Source organism: Choloepus didactylus, chromosome 14, assembly GCF_015220235.1.
Source record: "Choloepus didactylus isolate mChoDid1 chromosome 14, mChoDid1.pri, whole genome shotgun sequence".
In the NCBI taxonomy this organism is placed as follows: Eukaryota; Metazoa; Chordata; class Mammalia; order Pilosa; family Megalonychidae; genus Choloepus; species Choloepus didactylus.
In genome coordinates this window covers 55751627-55770354 of record NC_051320.1, presented here as the reverse complement: position 1 = coordinate 55770354, position 18728 = coordinate 55751627, and the positions used below count along the sequence as shown (strand labels likewise).

General features: G+C 37.5%; 1 protein-coding gene across 8 annotated transcripts in view; it reads left to right on the top strand.

The window, feature by feature from the left end:
- RGS22 (regulator of G protein signaling 22) overlaps positions 1-18728 on the top strand; it is a 235743-nt gene that overhangs the window by 77924 nt on the left and 139091 nt on the right. For all 8 annotated transcript variants that reach the window (XR_005211587.1, XM_037802561.1, XM_037802562.1 and 5 more), the window contains 4 exons: positions 8751-8881; positions 13055-13169; positions 14583-14708; positions 15512-15613. Coding sequence is in view for 7 of the 8 variants with exons in the window: in XM_037802561.1 (XP_037658489.1) it covers positions 8751-8881; positions 13055-13169; positions 14583-14708; positions 15512-15613 (474 nt within the window). In the remaining variant the exon portion in view is untranslated. The remainder of the gene's footprint in view (positions 1-8750; positions 8882-13054; positions 13170-14582; positions 14709-15511; positions 15614-18728) is intronic.

Below are 18728 nucleotides of genomic sequence, written 5' to 3'. Positions count from 1 at the left end.
GTTGTAGTTTGATACTTTCAGGTATCCACTACCAGCTACCCCAATTCTTCAGAACCTAAAAAGGGTTGTCTAAAGTGTGCGTAAGAGGGCCCACCAGAGTGACCTCTCGGCTCCTTTTGGATTCTCTCTGCCACTGAAGCTTATTTCATTTCCTTTCACCTCCCCCTTTTGGTCAAGAAGATGTTCTCCATCCCACGATGCCAGGTCTACATTCTTCCCTGGGAGTCATATTCCACGTTGCCAGGGAGATTCACTCCCCTGGGTGTCTGATCCCACGTAGGGGGGAGGGCAGTGATTTCACCTTTCAGGTTGGCTTAGCTAGAGAGACAGGGCCACATCTGAGCAACAAAGAGGCATTCGGGAGGAGGCTCTTAGGCACAACCATAGGGAGGCCTAGCCTCTCCTTTGCAGCAACCGTCTTCCCAAGGGTAAAACCTGTGGTAAAGGGCTCAACCCATCAAACCACCAGTCCCCTATGTCTGTGGTCATGTTAGCAACCATGGAGGTGGGGTAGGCGAATACCCCTGCATTCTCCACAGGCTCCTCAAGGGGGCACTGCATCTTTTTTTTTTTCCTTTTTTTTTTTTTTTTTTTTTTTTAACTTTCCCTTCTTTTTTAAATCAACTGTATGAAAAAAAAGTTAAAAGGAAACAAACATACAATAAAAGAACATTTCAAAGAGACCATAACAAGGGAGTAAGAAAAAGACAACTAACCTAAGATAACTGCTTAACTTCCAACATGTTCCTACTTTACCCCAAGAAAGTTACCGAATATAGCAACATTTCTGTGAACTTGCTCCTACTATATCCATCAGAAATTAACAGACCGTAGTCATTCCTGGGCATCCCCAGAGCGTTAAATAGCTTATCTGTTCTTCTTGGATTATTGTTCCCCCTTCCTTAATTGCTCTCTATTGCTAGTTCCCCTACATTCTACATTATAAGCCATTTGTTTTACATTTTTCAAAGATCACATTAGTGGTAGCATATAATATTTCTCTTTTTGTGCCTGGCTTATTTCGCTTAGCATTATGTCTTCAAGGTTCATCCATGTTGTCATATGTTTCACGAGATTGTTCCTTCTTACTGCTGCATAGTATTCCATCGTGTGTATATACCACATTTTATTTATCCACTCATCTGTTGAAGGACATTTGGGTTGTTTCCATCTCTTGGCAATTGTGAATAATGCTGCTATGAACATTGGCGTGCAGATATCCGTTCGTGTCACTGCTTTCCGTTCTTCCGGGTATATACCGAGAAGTGCAATCGCTGGATCGAATGGTAACTCTATATCTAGTTTTCTAAGGAACTGCCAGACTGACTTCCAGAGTGGCTGAACCATTATACAGTCCCACCAACAGTGAATAAGAGTTCCAATTTCTCCACATCCCCTCCAGCATTTGTAGTTTCCTGTTTGTTTAATGGCAGCCATTCTAATCGGTGTTAGATGGTATCTCATTGTGGTCTTAATTTGCATCTCTCTAATAGCTAGTGAAGCTGAACATTTTTTCATGTGTTTCTTGGCCATTTGTATTTCCTCTTCAGAGAACTGTCTTTTCATATCTTTTGCCCATTTTATAATTGGGCTGTCTGTACTATTGTCATTGAGTTGTATGATTTCTTTATATATGCAAGATATCAGTCTTTTGTCAGATACATGGTTTCCAAAAATTTTTTCCCATTGAGTTGGCTGCCTCTTTACCTTTTTGAGAAATTCCTTTGAGGTGCAGAAACTTCTAAGCTTGAGGAGTTCCCATTTATCTATTTTCTCTTTTGTTGCTTGTGCTTTGGGTGTAAAGTCTAGGAAGTGGCCGCCTAATACAAGGTCTTGAAGATGTTTTCCTACATTATCTTCTAGGAGTTTTATGGTACTTTCTTTTATATTGAGATCTTTGGTCCATTTTGAGTTAATTTTTGTGTAGGGGGTGAGGTAGGGGTCCTCTTTCATTCTTTTGGATATGGATATCCAACTCTCCCAGCCCCATTTGTTGAAAAGACCATTATGGCTCAGTTCGGTGACTTTGGGGGCCTTATCAAAGATCAGTCGGCCATAGATCTGAGGGTCTATCTCTGAATTCTCAATTCAATTCCATTGATCTATATGTCTATCTTTGTGCCAGTACCATGCTGTTTTGGCAACTGTGGCTTTATAATAAGCTTTGAAGTCAGGGAGTGTAAGTCCTCCCACTTCGTTTTTCTTTTTTAGAGTGTCTTTAGCAATTCAAGGCATCTTCCCTTTCCAAATAAATTTGATAACTAGCTTTTCCAAGTCTGCAAAGTAGGTTGTTGGAATTTTGATTGGGATTGCATTGAATCTGTAGATGAGTTTGGGTAGAATTGACATCTTAATGACATTTAGCCTTCCTATCCATGAACATGGAATATTTTTCCATCTTTTAAGGTCCCCTTCTATTTCTTTTAGTAGAGTTATGTAGTTTTCTTTGTATAGGTCTTTTACATCTTTGGTTAAGTTTATTCCTAGGTACTTGATTTTTTTAGTTGCTATTGAAAATGGTATCTTTTTCTTGAGTGTCTCTTCGGTTTGTTCATTTCTAGCATATAGAAACATTATTGACTTATGTGCATTAACCTTGTATCCCGCTACTTTGCTAAACTTGTTTATTAGCTCTAGTAGCTGTATCGTCGATTTCTCAGGGTTTTCTAGATATAAGATCATATCATCTGCAAACAATGACAGTTTTACTTCTTCTTTTCCAATTTGGATGCCTTTTATTTCTTTGTCTTGCCGGATTGCCCTGGCTAGCACTTCCAGCACAATGTTGAATAACAGTGGTGACAGCGGGCATCCTTGTCTTGTTCCTGATCTTAGAGGGAAGGCTTTCAGTCTCTCACCATTGAGTACTATGCTCACTGTGGGTTTTTCATATATGCTTTTTATCATGTTGAGGAAGTTTCCTTCAATTCCTACCTTTTGAAGTGTTTTTATCAAAAACGGATGTTGGATTTTGTCAAATGCTTTTTCAGCATCTATTGAGATGATCAATTGATTTTTCCCTTTTGACTTCTTAATGTGTTGTAATACATTGATTGATTTTCTTATGTTGAACCATCCTTGCATGCCTGGAATAAACCCCACTTGGTCATGGTGTATGATTTTTTTAATGTGTCTTTGGATTCGATTTGCAAGTATTTTGTTGAGGATTTTTGCATCTATATTCATTAGGGAGATTGGCCGGTAGTTTTCCTTTTTTGTAGCATCTTTGCCTGGTTTTGGTATTAGATTGATGTTAGCTTCATAAAATGAGTTAGGTAGTGTTCCATTTTCTTCAATGTTTTGAAAGAGTTTGAGTAAGATTGGTGTCAGTTCTTTCTGGAAAGTTTGGTAGAATTCCCCTGTGAAGCCATCTGGCCCTGGATATTTATTTGTGGGAAGATTTTTGATGACTGATTGGATCTCTTTGCTTGTGATGGGTTGGTTGAGGTCTTCTGTTTCTTCTCTGGTCAGTCTAGGTTGTTCATATGTTTCCAGGAAATTGTCCATTTCCTCTACATTATCCAGTTTGTTGCCATACAGTTGTTCATAGTATCCTCTTATAATTTTTTTAATTTCTTCAGGATCTGCAGTTACGTCACCTTTTTCATTCATTATTTTGTTTATATGGGTCTTCTCTCTTTTTGATTTTGTCAGTCTAGCTAGGGGCTTGTCAATCTTGTTGATCTTCTCAAAGAACCAACTTTTGGTGATATTTATCCTCTCTATTGTTTTTTTGTTCTCTATGTCATTTATTTCTGCTTTAATCCTTGTGATTTCTTTTCTTGTACTTGGTTTAGGATTGGTTTGCTGTTCATTTTCTAGCTTCTTCAGTTGATCCATTAGTTCTTTGATTTTGGCTCTTTCTTCCTTTTTAATATATGCGTTTAGTGCTACAAATTTCCCCCTTAGCACTGCTTTTGCTGCATCCCATAGGTTTTGGTATGTTGTGTTCTCATTTTCATTCGTCTCTATATATTTAGCAATTTCTCTTGCTATTTCTTCTTTAACCCACTGATTGTTTAGGAGTGTGTTGTTTTACCTCCAGGTATTTGTGAATTTTCTAAGTCTCTGATGGTTATTGACTTCTAATTGTATTCCATTGTGGTCAGAGAATGTGCTTTGAATAATTTCAATCTTTTTAAATTTATTGAGGCTTGTTTTATGTCCCAGCATATGATCTATTCTGGAGAAAGTTCCATGAGCACTAGAAAAGTATGTGTATCCTGGTGATTTGGGATGTAATGTCCTGTATCTGTCTGTTAAATCTAATTCATTTATCAGATTGTTTAGGTTTTCAGTTTCCTTATTGGTCTTCTGTCTGGTTGATCTATCTATAGGAGAGAGTGATGTGTTGAAGTCTCCCACAATTATTGTGGAAACATCAATTGCTTCCTTTAGTTTTGCCAGTGTTTCTCTCATGTATTTTGTGGCACCTTGGTTGGGTGCATAGACATTTACGATTGTTATTTCTTCTTGCTGAATTGCCCCTTTTATTAGTACGTAGTGGCCTTCTTTGTCTGTCAAAACATCCCTGCATTTGAAGTCTATTTTATCTGAGATTAATATTGCTACACCTGCTTTCTTTTGGCTGTAGCTTGCATCAAATATTTTTTTCCATCCTTTCACTTTCAGTTTCTTTGTGTCCCTGTGTCTAAGATGGGTCTCTTGTATGCAACATATTGATGGTTCATTGTTTTTTGATCCATTCTGCGAATCTATATCTTTTAATTGGGGAGTTTAATCCATTTACATTCAACGTTATAACTGTGAAGGCATTTCTTGAATCAGCCATCTTATCCTTTGGTTTATGTTTGTCATATTTTTCCCCTCTGTCTATTAATATCCTTTATTGTACCCATACCGAATCTCTTTAGTACTGAACCTTTCTCCAAGTCTCTCTGTCCTGTCTTTGTTTCTCTGTCTGTAGGGCTCCCTTTAGTATCTCCAGTAGGGCAGGTCTCTTGTTAGCATATTCTCTCAGCATTTGTTTGTCTGTGAAAAATTTAAGCTCTCCCTCAAATTTGAAGGAGAGCTTTGCTGGATAAAGTATTCTTGGCTGGAAATTTTTCTCACTCAGAATTTTAAATATATCGTGCCACTTCCTTCTTGCCTCCATGGTGGCTGCTGAGTAGTCACTACTTAGTCTTATGCTGTTTCCTTTGTATGTGGTGAATTGCTTTTCTCTTGCTGCTTTCAGAACTTGCTCCTTCTCTTCTGTGTTTGATAGTGTGATCTTTATATGTCTCGGAGTGGGTTTATTTGGATTTATTCTATTTGGAGTTCGCTGAGCATTTATGATTTGTGTATTTATGTTGTTTAGAAGATTTGGGAAGTTTTCCCCAAGAATTTCTTTGAATACTCTTCCTAGACCTTTACCCTTTTCTTCCCCTTCTGGGACACCAATGAGTCTTATATTTGGACGTTTCATATTATCTATCATATCCCTGAGGTCCATTTCGATTTTTTCAATTTTTTTCCCCATTCTTTCTTTTATGCTTTCATTTTCCATTCTGTCATCTTCCAGGTCACTGATTCGTTGTTCAACTTCCTCTAGTCTTGTACTATGAGTGTCCAGAATCTTTTTAATTTGGTCAACAGTTTCTTTAATTTCCATAAGATCATCCATTTTTTTATTTAGTCTTGCAATGTCTTCTTTATGCTCTTCTAGGGTCTTCTTGATTTCCTTTGTCTCCCGTACTATGGTCTCATTGTTCATCTTTAGTTCTTTGAGTAGCTGCTCTAGGTGCTGTGTCTCTTCTGGTCTTTTGATTTGGGTGCTTGGGCTTGGGTTATCCATATCGTCTGGTTTTTTCATATGCTTTATAATTTTCTGTTGTTTTTGGCCTCTTGGCATTTGCTGAACTTGATAGGGTTCTTTTAGGATTTGTAGACCAGTTGAAGTCCTTATCTCTAATTTATCAGATCTACAGCTTCGTGGAGTACACTTTCTCTAACTAACCAGCAGGTGGCGTCCACGAGCCACCTGTTCTCCACAAGCCAGTTCTCCCCTGCTTAGCCTTTTTGGTGAGTGGGGGAGTGAGTCTTGTGGGGTCCAATTGGTGTACCAAGCTTGCGTGTGTAGTTGGTGTTGCCTGCCCTGTATATGGGGCGTGTTTCTGGGCAGTCAGGGAGGGGGGGGTGGCTCTAACAATCAAATCTCCCTGGTGATCCTAGAGTTTTAAAGCTGCTGCAATAGTCTAATCCTTCAGTTCAGTCCTGCCACAGTTTGTCTCTGCCACTGACCCACAAGTCCTTGGTATTGGCGTATGGCTCCTGAGACTTGCAAGTGGACCCCTCTTCCAGGCCATGCACCCCGGGTCATCTGTTGAAGGATGATGGTGCTATGTCACAGGTGAGTGCCGTCCCCCCAGGGCAGTTCTGGGCTGCTGGGCTGTGTAGGGATGCTCCCAGTCTGCTGAAATGATGGCTGAATGGGGCTTTGTTAATTCACACTGCTCTACCTTCCCAACTCTGGGACAATCAGCTGAGGTTGCAGGGAAGGCTAATGTCCACGCCCAGTTTTGTGGTGTGTGCCTGTTATTTGAAGCACTTCCGTCACACTGGGTTGTCTGGGGCAGTTCTGGGCTATGGGGCTGGCGATGGGCAGGAGTGTTTCCTGTCCACCAGGATGATGGCTGTGAGCGGACACTCCCCTTTTCTTGGGAAGTTGTGGTGTTTAGTGAATTTTCTCAGCCACTGGATTATTGCGTTTTGTCTCAGAGCTCTCCTAGTTCTGCTCTTGACTTGACCTGCCCAAATAGCAAGTCTTTGAAGCTTTATGTATTGGGCTTCTTAGAGTAATTGTTTTAGAAAAAGAAAAAAGGATTAAAAAAAAAAAACAAAAAAACGGGCCCTCCTCAGAGATCTAATGGGTTATTGAAATGCTAAGAGACAAAGCAACCAGGGCCATTAAGGAAAGGTCCACAGGGCAGAGAGATCAGCTTTTCTTCGGGATTTGCATATGCGCCTCAGGGCCCTTCCCCTTTCTATGTTCACCAGAACTCCAAAAATCCTCCGCTTTTATTTTGGAGTTTTTCGTGTTGTTTTTTTTTTCTATGCCTGTCTCCTCTCTGCTGGGCTGGCTGCTCTCAGATTCTCTGGTGTCTGGTCTCCGTCTATCTATGGTTGGAGTTTGAATCAGTAGAATGAGTTTCCGATAAGGGCTGCCACTGCTGTTCTCCCTTCTCCTTCCCGGAGCTGACAGCCCCTCCTCCCCCGGGACTGAGCCTGGCAGGGAGGGGCGCGGGTCCCCTGGCCGCAAAAACTTACAGATTTCGCTGATCTCAGCAGTTCCACGTTTTCATGAGTGTTGTATGAAGTATGCCCAAAGTCAGATTGCTCTGTGGTGTCCAGTCCACGCAGTTCCTGACTTTCTACTTACTTTCCTGGAGGAGTAACTAAAACATACAGCTCACCAGTCTGCCATCTTGCCCCACCCTCCTGATTAGTTTTTGAACATCTTCATTAGTGTTTTTCCATGTGTCATAGTTTTCAAAACCATTATTTAAAAATATTATACATTACCTTTGTATATAGCCCATTGTTCTGGTTTGCTAATGCTGCCAGAATGTGAAATACCAGAAATGGATTGGCTTTTATAAAGGGGGTTTACTTGGTTACAAAGTTACAGTCTTATGGCCATGCAAATGTCCAAACAAAGGCATCAGTAGTAAGGTACCTTCACTGAAGAACACTGATGGCATTTGGAAAACCTCTGTTAGCTGGGAAGGCACGTGGCTGGCATCTGCTTGCTCCTAGATTGCATTTCAAAATGGCATTCTCCAAAATGTATCTAAGCTGCAGCTGCTCTGAGGTCCTTCTGTTTGTGAGCTTTTTTATAGGGCTCCAGCAATTAAATCAAGACCCACCCTGTATGGATGGGTCCCAAACCTCTGTGCAAATAATCCAATCAAATGGTCTGCTCACAGTTGATTTGAGTCACTTCTCCATGGAAACACTCCGTCAAAGGATTCCAATCTAATCAACACTAATACGTCTGACCCCACAAGACTGCATCAAAGAACATGACGTTTTGGGGGACATAATACATCCAAACTGGCACACCCATATTCAGATAACTCTTTCTTTATCCTCCATTTGGACATTTAAATGTTTATACTTTCATGGTTCATGCACATATCGTCTCATATTCTGCATTTAAATTGTTAACTTTTACAATAAAGAACTTTTAAGAACAGGAACAATACCATGAAAATAGAACATTTAAAAATGGAAGAATGTATTTTATACATGGTTGTTCTGCTAACCCACTACTTCTTTAATAAAGAAAAAAAAATTAAGGAAAGGAAATAGTGCTATTGAGATATCAGTAGCTTCTCATGGACCAAAGGAATTTTGTCCTTCCCTCACCTTGCCCACCCCTCCCCTCCCAAACTAGCTCTAAAATCTATTCACTTATAGAACAAAGAAAAGTTTGCCAAGTTTTTCCTAGGAAAGGAGTTTTCTTTCACCATGGTGGAAATAAGCATACACAAGCCTGTGCCCCTAATTTTCTTCTAGTCTAAATAACTGTTGGATTTCTGTCTTTTGGCTGTGTAAGTGGAAGTTTGGAAAGGAGTAATTTTTTATTCTAGTGTGATGCAAGGTGGGTGGTAGAGTAGGGGAAGAAATCCTGTAGTGGTCAAAATAAATTTGAGATATACTTGAAGAGCTATGCTTTATTTTCTCTCCTTTTTACTTTTTTTATTTTGCTTATTTTTCATTTTGTTCATTATCTTATTCCTTTAAAGAAAGAAGAATCCAGTTTATTACAACCTCCTAAATCTCCCAAGAAACCACCTAGAGTAAAAACAGCAACTCAAAACCTTTGGAAGGGAGACTTGTTTCCAGTTTCTTCTGAGGATGACATGATTGAGAAAGGGTAGGTGCAGCCTTTTGGGTGATGTTTTTCTATGATAGTAAGATATTTGAAGAATTTAAAAATTAAATAGAAATTGAAAACTAATAACTTGATTTTTATGTGGGTTCTTGTATTTCAGTGATATGTACTAAAGGCTTATAATTCCCAGGCACACTCTAAATTATGGGTAGAACTTCCAAGATTTGTAACTTTAAAGAGATGGTATTGCTGATCTCCAACCTCTCATGAACTCTCCAATCAAAATACTTCTCTGAGAAGTTTGCTCCCCAGTTCTTATTTGGCTCTATTCAATTACTTAGTGTTTCTCAAACTTGAGAACTCATAATACTCTCAAGAATATTGTCATTGTTTAATACAGTATATTCTTATATTTGTTTAGATTTGCCCACATATTTACCCTTTTCATTGTTATTTATTTTAACTGGGATTATTTTCTTTCAGCTTGAAGAATGCTCATTAGTATTCACTTTGTTGTTCATTGTTTGTGTCAATGACAAAGTCATTGATAAGGTTAGGAAGAAGAAATTTCAAGAGTCAGAAGCCTGATGACAGTAGCTGGGAGAATACATTGGAGTTGAAGAGGACCTTATTTACTATAGATCACCTTTCCTTTAACTTTTTTTTTTTAATTCAGTTTTGTTGAGATATATTCACATATCATACAATTATCTGTGGTGTACAATCAACTGTTTCTTCCTTTAGCTTTTTATTTAGAAATAATTATAGTTCACATGTGGTTGTAAGAAATAATACAGAGATATCCCATACACCCTTATCCATGATCTCCCAGGGTAGTATCTTGCATATCTGTAGTAGTCAAACAGGAAATTGGCATTTGTACAATCCATCTATCTTATTCAGAATTTCACCAGGTTTACGTTCACTCATTTGTTTATGTGTATGTGTGTGTGTATTTAGTTCTATGCAGTTTTATCACAGGTACACTTTTGTGTCACTACCACCACCACCACCATTTTATAGCCACATCTACCTTCCTCTCTTCCTCTCCTCCTTCCCCCAACCCCTGGCAACCACAAAGATATTCTCCATCTCTATAATTTTATTATTTCAATAATATTATGTAAATGGGATCATTCAGTATATCCTTTGAGATTTGCTTTTTTTCGTTCAGCATAATTCCCTTGAGATCTATTTAGTATGTTGCATGTATCAATAGTTTGTTCCTTTTTATTGCTGAGTAGTATTTCATAGTCTACTGTTTCTAAAAACTTAGATAAAAAAATTTAGAGTGAAACTAATAGTTAAAAGTCACTGGGTTTAGAGGAGAGTATTTATGTTAAAACTTTTCCTATTTCATTCTTTTGATGCTACTGTCAATGTAATTGTTTTTTTAATTACCCTTTCAGACTATTTATTGCTAGTATTTACAAATAAAATGAGTATTTTGTGTGTCTTAACTTATATCCTGAGATTTTGCTGGATTCCTTTGTTAGTTCTAGTAATTTTTTTATGGATTTAGGATATTCTATATATAAGAGCATGTTCTCTCTTCTGAGAATAAAGACATTATTACTTCGTTTCCAATCTGGATGCTATTTATTTCTTTTTCTTCCCAAATTGCCCTGGCTAGAACCTCCAGTTCAATGCTGAATGGGAGTGGTGAGACCGAACATCCTTGTCTTGTTCCCAACCTTAGGGGGAAGGTATTCAATCTGTCACCATTAAGTATAATGTCAGCTGTAGGTTTTTCTGTCATGTTGAAGCAATTCCTTTCTGTTCTTAGCTTGTTGAGAGTTTTTACCATGAATGGGTATTGGATTTCGTCACATGCTTTTTCTGCATCTGAGATGAAGTCTGGTTTTGTCATTGATTCTGTTGATATGGTGTATTACATTAATTGATTTTTGGATGTTAACCAACCCTGCATTCCTAGGATAGGAACATTCCATCGTTCATGTTTTTTAAATGCTGCTGGATTCAGTTTGCTGGTATTTTGCTGAGGATGTTTGTGTTACATTCATGAGGGATATTTGTCTGTAGTTACCTTTTCTTGTGGTATCTTTTTTTGGCTTTGGTTTCAGTGTAATATTGGCCTTATAGAATGAGTTAGGAAACTCTTCTCTTCTATTTTTGGAAGAGTTTGGAAGGATTTGTATTAATTGCTCTTTAAAAATTTGGTAGAATTTACCAGTGAAGTCATCTGGACCCAGGCTTTTCTTTGTGGGAAGATTTTAAATTAATGATTTAATCTCTATTTGTTATAGGTCTACTCAGGTTTTGTGTTCCTTTTTGAGTCAGTTTTGATAATTTGTCTTTGTAAGAATTTGTCCATTTCATCTAGATTATGTAATTTGTTGGCATATGGTTGTTCATATTATTCCTTTGTAATCTTTTAATTTCTGTAAGGTTGTAGTGATATCTCTTCTTTTATTCCTGATTTAAATAATTTGAGTCTTTTCTCTTTTTTTCTTGATCAGTCTAGCTAAAGGTTTGTCAATTTTGTTGGTCTTTCCAAAGAACCGACTTTTGGTTTCATTTATTTTTTTTCTAATTGTTTTTCTATTTTCTATTTCATAAACTCAGTGGTGCTGGGTATAGGAATATGTAGTTGGCAATGGTGGATGGAGTTAGCCAATCAACAGCGTCTGCTACATGCGGGAGTGGAAACTGATGCATGTTGTACCTACATTTTGTCTGAGAAGAGCATGCAAATTAGTGTGTTGATGGATTACGGTGGAGGTAGATTGGCGTAGTGGAACAGGCAAGTTTTCAGGAGCTTGAAAGGATTTAGAATAAATGTGGTGGAGCATGAGAGAGGGTGCTGGTTAGAAAAATAGAAAAAAGATAGTGTCCAGAATCTTTAGTCTAACTCCAAAGTCTTCCATTATCTGACCCCAAACTACTTTATACAAATCTCTGTAAATCCCATGTGTTTTGAGAATTAAGTATGGTATATAAATTATATTTATCACCATCCTTGGTATGTAGTATGTAGTATGCATTTAACTGTTAGTTTCCTCTTGCCAAAAGCAAATTGGTTAACTTGCTGCCTTTTAAACAGATCTTTCCTTAACTACCTTCATTCATTGCTCTCACTAGTCTCCCCATCTAAAGGAGATGCACACACATACAAATATACACACAGAATATATTTCCTATCCATTTTTTCAGGGTTCAGGAAAAATCTCATTTCTTTAATTACTAATATAGCTTGAAGGAACTTTTCATTCCTACATTCCCATAGTATTTATTATCTATCGCAGTTATTTGGCATCTATAATACACTCTCTTAAGTTCATTCAACCAGGAGTTACTTTCTTGAGAAATGTTTTTCTGTGTCAATATGACTCATTTTCTTAACCACTGTTCTGGTTTGTTAATGCTGCCGTTTTGCAAAACACCAGAAATGGATTGGCTTTTATAAAGGGGGTTCATTTGGTTACAAAGTTACAGTCTTAAGGCCATAAAGTGTCCAAGGTAACACATTGACAGTTGGGTACCTTCACAGGAGGATGGCCAGTGGCATCCGGAAAACCTGTGTTAGCTAGGAAGGCACGTGGCTGGCGTCTGCTTGCTCCCAGGCTGCATTTCAAAATGGCATTCTCCAAAATGTTGCTCTTGGGGCGTTTTGTCCTCTCTTAGCTTCTGCTCCTCTTCAAAATGTCACTCTCAATTGCTCTTGGGGCGTTTGTCCTCTGTTAGCTTCTCCGGAGCAAAAGTGTGCTTTCTACAGCCGTCTTCAAACTGTCTCTCATCTGCAGCTCCTCTATCAGCTCCTGTGCGTTCTTCAAAGGGTCCCTCTTGGCTTTGCAGGTTCGCTCCTTCTGTCTGAGCGTATATAGTGCCCTAGTAAACTAATCAAGGCCCACGCTGAATGGATGGGGCCACACCTCCACGGAAATTATCCAGTTGGAGTTATTACCCACAGTTGGGTGGGGTGCATCTCCATGGAAAAACCTAATCCAAACGTTCCAAATTAATCAACACTAATATGTCTGCCGCCACAAGATTGCATTAAAGAATATGGCTTTTTCTGGGGGACATTATATATACAAACTGGCACAACCACCTTCTTAGGGATGGAACTAATTCTTACCCTTTTTCCCCATTCTCTCTTAGTTCTCTGAAGTGCTCCTAATATTTGGTGCCATGTATACCAAAGATGCTCAAAATATATTTGTTGATTTATTTGTTATCATCTCTATGATTTAGGTCAAGGCGCATGTCACTGAGCAGCAAAGTCATTCGTTTAACATCTTTTACTGACATTTCTGAATGTCTGAAGCCCCAGCTGGATAGAAGATACTCTTATACAGAAGAATCTAAGGGAAGTATTTTGAGCACTGACTAATCTGATATTTCATTTAGCTCATCAGTATCCCCAGATTTTAAAGGACTTTCATTGATTTACTGTAATATTTATTTCTTTACTAAGCAACATAATTTATTTTTTGCTGTGCAAAAGGATTTTTACACAAAAATTTCCCCCTGTATTTCCTTTTGTAGTACCATGTTGCTATGTACTCTATGTTTACTGCTTTCAGAAACATCTGTGTTCTGGTTTTAGGATGATGACACTTCAGGCACAAAATGAGACCCTCTAGTATTTTTATTAAATTTTCAAGAATTGACAAAAAATAATATTTGATTTTATGATTCAGAAGTTTAGAATTTTTAGATGGCAGGATATTTCAAGAGCATGGTTACCCCAATAAGATGGATTTAATGTATTACTTCCAGATAAAAGTTTCACATTCCTTAAGGATTATACTGTAGGTAGAAATCTTGGGCCTTGTATAGTCTGAACACTAGATATAATTTTGTATATTTATTTATTTTATTCTAAACAAAAAGTTCTTCTAATTAGGGCTTTTTTCCTCCTAATATCATGATTTTTTTCATTTGGAGTGCTGATAGTTAAACATCATAAAAATCAATTCTCACTTCAGAACTTGTTTAGCTGGGGGATAAAGAAAAAGGTGAACTATGATAGAAAGCAAGAACTTAACTTTAACCCTAAATTGTTCATGCCACAGTTGTTTTAAGATTGCGAAGACATCTGAGTTCCATCAAACAAATAGCAAAGTGTTCATGTGAGCAGTAGATGCTTTTTTCATATTCTAGAGTCACTCTCATGCTTGGAGAAAAAGGCATTCTTCTATGTGAAAGGTATTAGGGTTGCCAGCATTGTTGGCAAAGAAGCCCATAAACTACATAGTTTTATGAGAACTTATACTGCCATTTACACTTTGCGGACCATGACCTATACAGGGAGAGATGATTCAAAGAGGGGCCCCTAAGGAGAGTTAATGAGCAGCTCTGAGAGGCCTTGCAGATAGTTCTTTTTATAACCCTCTTGTAGCTATAATTGCAGTACTTCAGGGCTAAAATAACAAAAAGAGGCCACCAACAGAGATTTGGAGGACTCCTAAAATGGTATCACCATGCCTGAAAGATGAAAATAATTGAGGTTGTGGTTTCAAACTTCAGCATTAAGTTTGAAATCAGATTGGTTTCTAATAGAATTAACACTGTTGCTGTATATTTGGCTCATATGTGAATATTGTATGACATTCAGATGCAGACATACTGCATTAATTACATATATGGTATAAAAATAAAATAAAACAGTCCAGTGGGAACATGACAGCCTAGGAGAATTTATTAAACCCTATTGTACAATTCCATAAAAAATTACAATATTTCTGGATGGATAATTGACTTCTGTTCTGTTATCTAGGTTAAAACCACTTTAGATGTTGGTGCTTTGGGAGGATTTGACATGGAAAATTTGTTGCAGTCTTTGTATGTAGAAAATAGAGCTGGATTCTTCTTTACTAAGTTTTGTGAGCATTCAGGGAACAAGGTAAAAAATAATTATTTAAAATCTAATTTTATAATTTTACTTCACTTTAAAAAGAGAGGTTGAAATAATTCAATGCTCAAATAATTATTTTTGATATTAAAATTCCCATCTCCTCTGGTAAAAAATTCTATATGTATTATTAGTAAAAATTTAAACATATTAATTCTAATTGTCTTTGGTTCACTGTCCTACTAACATTACAAAGAACATAAATATACAGATAGACAAGGATTGACTTGCAAAACCAATAGTAGTTTATTTTCCGATAACTTTATATCAATTTGCTAAGTACTTAGTATATTTTACATTCAGAGTTATTTCCATCCTTTAATCCTTAATAATTCTAACAGTTTCTAATCACAATGGGTAGTTGCAAACTTATTTCCAGGTTTTTTTTCATTACAAACATAGTTTTTCTTTTGCTCAAATGAAAAGTAACTGGCTCAGTTATTAAAGTGGTATTTGGGTGTGGTGTGATATGCATTTGCCTGTATATATCAAAATACTTTCAGATTTTGGTTTCATGCCATAAATATGTGTTTACTGTTTACCTGTTAATTAGAACACTTACTTTAATGACAACTATGTAAGAAGCATACATGCAAAAGTATACTGTTTTAGTGACAATACCAATACATATTTTGAACTAGTGTCAGTTCGTGATAGAAGATTAAAACCATCTTAAATTGAACCTGATTTATGGTAACACGAAGGAGCTAAACAATTATTTATATTTGAAATCAGAGTTTTGTAGAGCTTTAATAATTGGGTGATAATAATTAACGTACTTTTTCCATCTGCAGTGGTGGAAGAACAGTGTGTACTTTTGGTTTGATCTACAAGCTTATCATCAGCTTTTCTACCAAGAAACAGTTCAGCCTTTTAAAGTATGCAAACAAGCCCAAGTAAGTAGTAAATAATGTTGGTTCAATGTGAAGCTCTAAGTATACAGAGAAATGAAAAGTTCTGTGCCACTAAACAAGAGAAACCCGGGAGTGCAGGCAAAAAGGCAGCAGTTACAAGGTTGCCATGAGATTACTTTATTTAAATGTCAGCAGAATATTGTTTTATAATCTGATTTGTAAGTGCTCAGTTTATCTCTTTTATTTCGTTCACTTTATTTTCTTTTTGCTGCCAACTGCTTGTTCTCCTCAATGAAGGACAGTCCATCTTTTTTTTTTTTTTTTTTTTTTTTCTAATTTATATCTTTTTTGGTTTGCTCTGAGTGATTTAGAAGAGAACCCTAAGAGTGGACTTGTAAAGAATCGTTGAAGTGATTGAGAACAGAAGCATGGACCAGTGTTGTTCTCTGAGCTTCCTGTGGAGACCTGCTGTTGATCTACTTAGATGTTCATCTGTTTAAAGGCCAGGGAAGGATATTAAAGTGTGATAGTAGACCTTGTGTAGTCTGCTGGGCTTCTGTGCTACCTGCCATATAAGAGACTCAGAGGGTGGAGGAAAGAACATCTCAAGACCTGCCTGAAGCAAAATAGAAGGATGAGTTAAAAAAAAAAAAAAAAAGAGGAAGAACAGAGGATTCTCTACAAAGGAAGACAGAGAGAGTGGCTTCTTTTTTAGGGGAAGGAAAGGGAAAGAGCATTATGACTAAAGCAGATTTATCTCTTCAGTTTTTTATTCTGCAGGCTCTTTTGATCTTTTATGGAGAGAAGTCTTCAAGCCTAGAAAATTCCTAGTCACTTTTACATCTGTTGAGCACTTAAGTGGTTACTAGAGTCCGGATTACCCCCATTCCAGAGAACCTACCCCTAAACAGTGCTGAGGAGACCAGCTTTGTCATCTTATTTACTGTAGTTTAATCTTATTCAAGATATAAGAGAATACTCCTCCTGGATATTTGTTGTGACTTTTGTCATCCTGAATCTGACATTAATAACTCTGCTTTGTAAATCAGTTACAGCATTGTATTTTTTACTATGAAGATAAATACTTCATCTCTTCATAGCCCAGGTCTGGCTCCCTGAGATCATGAGATTATATCTCTAATTTGTCAATACCGTTTTCTGAGACCACACAGTTGAGCCATTCTGCTTGTTAATCCTTTACCTATAATTCTCCTTTCCCTTTTCCCCCTAACCTGTTGCCCCTGTCTTCTAAAGTACTATCCATTATTTTTATTATATTTTTACTACTACAAAGAGTACTCCTCCAAAAACCTTCAGCTGCTCAACTAAGTGCTCTTTTTGTGGTAATCTCCATATTTACATGCACTTGTAAAAGAACAACTTCTTTTTGAGTTTGGGTAGCTTTATTAATTTATAGTTGGTATAATTCAGCCAACTATCAATGGTTGTGAAAGAGGACACAGTCAATTTTTGATTATTCTGAGATGGATTATTCTCTTTCTGGATTATCTAGGTCTATAAGGCTTTTTTTTTTTTTTTTTTTCCCTTCCCTTGGTTTTTTTGGTGGGAGTCAAAGCAAGGTGGAGTAAGGGAGCAATGGAAACATTTGCTTTTAGGTGAAGAGGGTAAAAGAAAAGGAGATCAAATCCATGTGGTTCATTTGACTTTGTTTGCTTTTAGCTTCTGTAGTTATTTTATTTTATTTTTTGGTTAAAGGAACAATTGTCTAAATAGGTTTAGGTTTTAGTTATCCAAGGTCTCCATGCTTCCAGTTACAGGAATTGCTTTGAATAATTACCATAATCCTATATATTTGTTTCACACTATGAAATACCATTCCTATCTTTGTAATAGAAATACTGTATGACTTTCTTCAAGGGTACATTTCCAAAATAGGATTTTGGATTGCTAATGCCAATGGCAGAATATAAGCAGCTGGCAGTGTTAAAATTGCTGTGGACTTGATTTTATGTTATTTTCATACATCTGCAAAGCTGCATGCTAGGAGCCTGGGAGTTGATTCCAAGAAATTTACATGCTTTTCTGTATGCTAGCAGACAAGTTATATACTCTGAAGTTTTATTGCCCCATGAAGTATTGTAGAAATACATGTAGACATCCCAGATTTGCAGGGGGTAATCAGTAACAATGATTTAACATGACTAACTATAGTCCAGGAATTTGAACTGTCTTGGGAATGCTCTGAAGACTTCACTGCATGGCTTCTAGATATTGTAGAGATAAAGTCTGTGACCCTAGCAACAGCTTGCCAGACGAACCATATATCACTGCTAAGCTCTGGAGCCTAGATTGCTGCCACAGATAATCCTGTGGCTTTTTTTTTTTTTTTTTTAACATTACATACCCTCTTTAATGATAAAACAGTTCAAAAGAATAAAGCAGACATGGGTGACATGAGTTTTTGTAACTTTTTCTAACCTTGTAGAAATCTTTCGATTAAACTGTGTCCCAACAACAACTGTGCTTTTAGATTTTGTCACTCTCCTCCCTATCCATAGCATACACATTAAGATTTAGTATCTTTACCCTCCTCTCAAACAATTCAAAGATCTTAGAACACTTTACAATTCCACTACACCCTGTGTGCCGGTTTGAATGTATTGTGTCCCCCAAATGCCATTATCTTTGTGGTTTTGGGAGAAAGACGTTTTGGTGATGGTTGGATTTGCTTGGAATGTGCCCCACCCAGCTGTGGAATGATTCTGATGAGATGTTCCCATGGAGGCATGGCCCCGCCCATTCAGGGTGGGCCTTGATTGGTGGAGCTATATAAATGAGCTGACTCGGGGCAGGGGGAGGAAAGTGAGTGCAGCTGTGAGTGATGTTTTGAAGAGGAGCAAGCTTGCTAGAGAGGAACGTCCTGGGAGAAAGCCGTTTTGAGGGCGGAGCTTTGGAGCAGACGCCAGCTGCCTTCGTAGCTAGCAGAGGTTTTCCGGACGCCATTGGCCATCCTCCGGTGAAGGTACCCGATTGCTGAGGTGTTACCTTGGATGCTTTGTGGCCTTAAGACTGTAACTGTGTAGTGAAATAAACCCCCGTTTTATAGAAGCCTATCCATCTCTGGTGTTTGCATTCTGCAGCATTAGCAAACTAGAACACCCTGTCCATTTTACAAATGACTATTATGTAGTACTTT